This window comes from Otolemur garnettii, unplaced genomic scaffold (genome assembly GCF_000181295.1).
Source record: "Otolemur garnettii isolate 467f Iridium unplaced genomic scaffold, OtoGar3 scaffold00009, whole genome shotgun sequence".
In the NCBI taxonomy this organism is placed as follows: domain Eukaryota; kingdom Metazoa; phylum Chordata; class Mammalia; order Primates; family Galagidae; genus Otolemur; species Otolemur garnettii.
The window spans coordinates 3563498-3569156 of record NW_003852404.1 but is presented as its reverse complement, the minus strand read 5'-3'; the positions used below and the strand labels follow the sequence as shown (position 1 = coordinate 3569156).

Sequence of the window (5659 nt, the reverse complement as noted above, 5' to 3'; positions counted from 1 at the left end):
GGTGTGGGGGTCACCTGGCAGGGCCGGTCCCGACATGTGGGGCAGTGGGAGATTCCATGTGCCGTGAGGTTGAGGTCGTGGAAGACGATCTCCTCGCCCTGGATGCGCAGCTCGCGGACGCAGCCTGGGGTGGGCAGATGGGGTGAGAAAGGGGCAGGATGCCGGGCGCTTGCCCACCCAAGCCCAACCCTACAGCGGCCCTCCCAGGCTCCTGAGAGCTCTGCCTGCCAGCAAGGTGAGGCGTGTCCTGGCTGGAGGTCTGGGGTGGGGCATACCTATGAAGCCGCTGCTCAGTCCCGCCTTGGGGATGGCGCTGTAGTCGGGGTAGCCACCCAGGTAGAGCTCCTCATTCAGGTCCAGGCCCTGGAACTTGCCCTGGGGAGGGAGGAAGTCAGGAATGGTGACAGAGGCTGAGCAGGGGTGGGATGGGACCGGGGGATGGCAGATAGGGTCGGGTCTCACCTGGGAGGTCCCGTTGACTGGGGCCAGGCTGCCCACAATCAGGGAGCCCTGGGTGAGGCTGCGCAGGAGGGTCACAGTGTGGAACTGGCCCAGGGCCAGCGGTGTCGGGTGACGGATGGTGGCCATGCCAGAGCCTGCATCGAACCTGCTCCATGGGGTGGGCCCAGACAGGAGAGAGCCGATATGGGGTTTGTAAGGAGGACTGTGGCCCAGCTGGGCAGAGGAGCATCAGAGGAGGGATGTCACTACCTCCTGAGTCTGAGCCCAGGGATGCCCCAATTCCTGTCCCTGCCTTACCTTCCCCCTACAACCTCCCTCTCCACTTGTTCTGTCCATGGCTGGGTCTTCTCTCCCCACATCCTTTCCCTGGGAGCTTTTTCAGAATCCCCATGGGGCTTCCACTGACCCCAGGCTCCAGGGCCCTGTGACCTAGCACCTGGCTCATGTTCCTCTGATTACTCTTTGTCTGAGATCGCCTTCTTTCTTCCTTTTTGTTGGCTTGTTTTTCCCAACTAGAATATACATTCCCACAAGGGCTAGAATTTGATCTGTTATGTTTATGCCTGTATCAGCACCTGGCATACAGTAGCTGTTCAGCTAGTAACTGTTGAAGGAAGGAAGGAATGAAGTAATCTGGCCTGCAGCAGTCCCAAGTCTGAGGCTACTCCCTGTGCCCCGACTGGCACACATTGTCCCTCTTCTAGCAGATCAGGTGATCACCAAGGGAGACGACCATAGCTCCTCCTCCCTCCAGGGTCTCCTCTGTATAAAGCAGCCCAGGCAGTATGGCCTGTGCCCAAACCCCCAGTAAAGGGGGAGGCCGAGGGTCTCACCGGAACTCGGGCCTCCCACCCACAAGGCCGAACGAGATGAAGTCAGGCTGCCTGTTGGCCAGGTTAGCGGGGCTCCCGGGGATCCGCTTCTGCCCATTGTACAGTAGCATCCCTGGGGGTACAGCTGTGTGAGGAACTGTCCAGCCCTGGGCTCCCTGTCCACCCCAACCCTGGGAGTGAGCCACACTCTTCAGCGTGTCCAGGCTCAGCAGCTGTCCCTCCCGCTGCCACACCTCACACAGCCGGGCCTCTCACTGCCTCGGCCTAGGCCTGAACAGAAGGGTCTGGTTGTGAATGGGCTTCACATGCATGGGGGGGGGGGCCTCCTCCCTCAAGGAGGGGGCAGGCAGAGACTCACCCGAGTAGAGGAGGAGGCCTGGACAGTGAGAGTCAGAGACCCAGAGAGATGAGAGAGAGAGAGGAGGAAGGGGTGAGATGCGGGAGGAAAAGGAGGGAGGAAGAAGATGCAGAGATGAGTGAGGAAGGTGGGATGGGAGGACTGGCTGTGAGGTGCTAAGAGATCAGACATCGCAGAGGCGGGGACGGAGGAGCAGAGGCATAAGAAAGGGCCCTGGGGCAGAGGCCCCAAGGCTTGGGGACTTCTGGATAGAGAAGGCCAAGTGAGTGGGCAAGGCTGAGGTGTGGCCAAGGTTCATGCCAGGATGTCAGTTACTCCACAAAATCCCCCACCCCGGCAGGCACCCCCAATCAAACTCTCCTGCTCACCATCGGCTGAGTCAGGCCGGAAGGTGATCTTAATCTCAAACTTCCTATAGGCGTCCTTGATGGTGGGTAACGGCAGGAAGGAGTGGGGTGTCTGGGTGAAGTAGGGTACCACCCGCTCTGCCAGCAGAGAACACAGCTGGAGATGATGCCTGCCAGGGATCGGGCAGGCAACTGCCAGTTCCCGGGGTGTGGGAGGGTCGTCTTACCTGGCACGTGCAGATGGGCAAAGGCTTTGACCTTGCCCTGGCGGTTAGTGGCGGTGCAGACATAGGTGCCTGCATCCTGGGGACGGACGGAGGGCAGCATCAGCATGTTGTTCTCCAGGTGGCTGTCAGGTGGCAGGTCGCCTTCCAGCTGCAAACATACCAGCACTGAGGACTCGTGGTAGCCCCTGACCCTTGACACACACCTCCATGGGGCCTTACCCCCACCTCTGCCTCAGGCCCCTACCCTTCAAATGCTGAGCACATTTCCTCTTTGCAAAGCCTGTGCCAAGTCCTAGGGATGCTGACATGGCTTGGTTCTAGTCCCGCCCCCCAGGCAGACCAGTTGGTCCCCTGCCCAGCATTTACCTTGCTCCACGTGATTTCAGGAGTGGGGTAGCCCGAGGCCATGCAGGGGAAGACAGCTGCAGAACCAGCTGGCACACGGACCTCTGGGGGCATGGAGATCTGGGGCAAGGCTGAGAGGTGGGAAAGAGACACAGGCCACCAACATGATGACAGCTGCCCTCTTTGTGCCCAGCCTGTGCCCTGACTCATTTAATCCTCATACTACCTTTTGAAGGGAGATACTACGTCCCGTTTTACAGATGGAGAAATTGTGGCTTAGAGGGGAGAAGCAGCTGCTCACTCCTGGTGGCACAGATGGCAGAGGCAGGGTTTAGGGTCAGATCTATTTGACTCTGCAGCCCTGAGACCTCTTCAGCACACCCTTTGGGGACTGAAAGGAGGTACTAGGACAGTATGGGGGAGTAGGTTTGGGGACAAGTCATAGGCTTGGGGCAAAAAAGAATTGCCTTAAAGAAAACATAGTATTTGTGCCTGTCCTGCATCTACTGTCCTTCGGTTACTCTATTATGTCCGCTTTGTGTGTATCAGACTGGGCTGCAGGTCTCGCCCATCAGTGCAGGCACTCTGGAGGGGAGGACCACGTTTCTTGTTCCCTCTTAATGTCCTATGGAATAGCTCCTTCCCTGTAAGTTCCAGCCTGCCCTGGGGGACACTCATGTTTTACCTCCTGGTGGTACCACCACTTGTAATGAAATTTGCCTATTAAATACACACAACAGAAAATCTCCCAAGAGAGTGGAAAGGAAAAAGAAAGCAGGAGAAGCCCCTGCCTCCATCTCCGGCCCCCCAGCAAAGGTCCCTGCTGGCCTTCACCTTGCACGAGCAGCAGCACATGGGATTGGGTGGTGCCGGCAGCATTGGTGGCCGTGCAGCGGTACTGTCCTGCATCGGCCAGCTCCACGTGGGCGATCCTGACGATGCCTCCGCTCTGCACGATGCCAGGCCGCAGGCGCCCTCCGACTTTGCTCCATGTCACCTGAGGCTTGGGGTCACCCAGTGCCAGGCACTCGAACTCCACAGCATGGCCAACCACCACAGTCTGCACTGAGGTCCGGATGTTGATGAGCACCGAGGGCAGGGCTGGGGAGGAGGGAGGTAGGGGGCTAGTGAGATCAGCCATTGCAGGCCTGGCCCAAGGGACGCCACAGGCTGCCCAGGAAAAGGTGAGTTCTGGAGCCCTGGGCATTGAGCCATTTCATCATTCACTTTTCATCCATCACACACAAACACACCCATGCAATTTACTCACCCATGGGTCCACTCATTCATTTATTTATTTTTTTTAAGAGACAGGGCCTTCCTGTGTTGCCCAAGCTAGAGTGCAGTGGCTAGTCACAGGTGTGATCATAGCACACTGTGACCTCAAGCTCCTAGGCTCAAGCGATCATCCTGCCTTGGCCTCCCAAGTAGCTGGGACCACAGTGCTTGGCTCACACTGATTTATTCTTCATTAGTTTGTGGAATGAGCATTCACTCATTCCACCTATCTCCTTCTCTCCCTTATGATAGTCTACAAGCCTTCTTACTCTATGCTAGATACACACAAAGTAAAATGGAATAATTCTCTTTATTCTGACACATCTGGGGGACTTCCTGGGGAACATGGTCTGAGTCCAGCATCCCTCTCCCTTTCTCATCTTGTCCCCTGCTCTCAGGATAGGACCGAAGCCACCCTCCTACCTTGGACGACCAGCTGGGTGCTGGCCTGGGCCTGTCCCCAAGGTCCATGGGCCTGGCAAATGTATGTCCCCTGGCAGCTCTGGTCTAAGTTCTGGATTCTATAATGAAAAAAAAAAAAAAAAAGACATCAAAGAGTGAAAACAATTGATGAGAATGCTTTGCTTTGCAATTGTGGTATTTAAAAGCTGACATAGATCAGCACACAATGTCAACTTCTAGTCTTCCAATAACCACGCAAGGCAGGTAGGCTGGGTAGGGGGCAACACACCTACTTCAGACAAAGATCTTATGGTCTAGAGCTCAAGATTGCACTGTCATAAGTAGCAAAGCTGAGATCCAGGGTCATTTGTATCTATCTGACCCCAAAGCCTGTTCTCTTTTCCCTCCAATAATAATATAAATGTGGGCTGCTGTTTACTAAGGGCCTTCCATGCATCAAGCACTGTGTAAGTGCTTCAGATCTCATTTACCCTTATATAACCCATCATACAGGTGAGAAAACTGAGGCTCAGAGAGGTAAAGCGACTTGCCCAAGGACAATGCTTCATGCCGAGCCCCTAGAGCAGGTATTTTAACTCAGCCCCAATGTGAGCCTCAGGCCGTGGTACCCAAGTCCAGTCCTGCCCCTGCTCCACTCACCGGAGGACCCCATCCTGCACACTGTGGCCAAGAGGCAGCTGACCCCCTTCCTTGAACCAACGGAGCTGGGTGCCCGGGTCACTGGGCACAGCACAGTGGAACTCAACACTGGCTCCAATGCTCTTTGTCTCCAGCTGAGGTGTGACCTGCACGGTAGGCGTGGATCCTGCTGGGATGGGGGTGGCAGGGAGAGAGCCGGAGGGGCCTGCAGGGACATATAGAGGGTTCTGCAGGTACATGTGTAGGTCATGTCCCTCATGCCCTCCCCAGAGACCCAGGAAACCCCCATCTCCACATTCAAGTGACTTTCTTCTCCTGGTCACCTCTCTAGCCAGGGAAAAAAGACCTTTCAGTGGCAGATTCATTCATCTGCTCACTCGTGCAGTCATTCGGCCAACATGGCAGAAGGCCTGTGTAGTGCCGGCCTTGGTTCCACAGCTTCTGGCTTTTGGGTGCAGAGGGCAGTCCATAATGAGAGCAGGGGTGCCCAGGCATTTTAAGGAAGACCAGCTGTAGTCTAAAACAAGGAATCCAGGAACCTGGCCATGGGGAAGACACCTACCTGTGCAGGGGATGGTGGGGGCTGGGCCTGGACACATGTCATTCCTATTTGTTAAATGCCAGTTAGGAGCCCCGGGATTGACACATGTACCTTTCTAACTCAGCCTATGTGGTCAGCATCATTTCCTCCATTTACAGATGAAGAAACTGAGGCTCAAAAAGGTTAAATGGGCTCGGCGCCTGTGG

The 5659-nt window shown here is 55.9% G+C and overlaps 1 protein-coding gene across 1 annotated transcript in view; it reads right to left on the bottom strand.

Annotated features, from left to right (window-relative positions):
* The window catches only part of HSPG2 (heparan sulfate proteoglycan 2), a 104826-nt gene that overhangs the window by 7868 nt on the left and 91299 nt on the right, over positions 1 to 5659 (bottom strand). Inside the window, exons 75-84 of the mRNA XM_023509765.1 lie at positions 4913 to 5117; positions 4274 to 4371; positions 3407 to 3673; positions 2594 to 2703; positions 2228 to 2375; positions 2022 to 2138; positions 1296 to 1407; positions 463 to 607; positions 276 to 375; positions 15 to 124 (exon numbers count right to left, since the gene is read on the bottom strand). Of these exons, the coding sequence (XP_023365533.1) occupies positions 15 to 124; positions 276 to 375; positions 463 to 607; positions 1296 to 1407; positions 2022 to 2138; positions 2228 to 2375; positions 2594 to 2703; positions 3407 to 3673; positions 4274 to 4371; positions 4913 to 5117 (1412 nt within the window). The remainder of the gene's footprint in view (positions 1 to 14; positions 125 to 275; positions 376 to 462; positions 608 to 1295; positions 1408 to 2021; positions 2139 to 2227; positions 2376 to 2593; positions 2704 to 3406; positions 3674 to 4273; positions 4372 to 4912; positions 5118 to 5659) is intronic.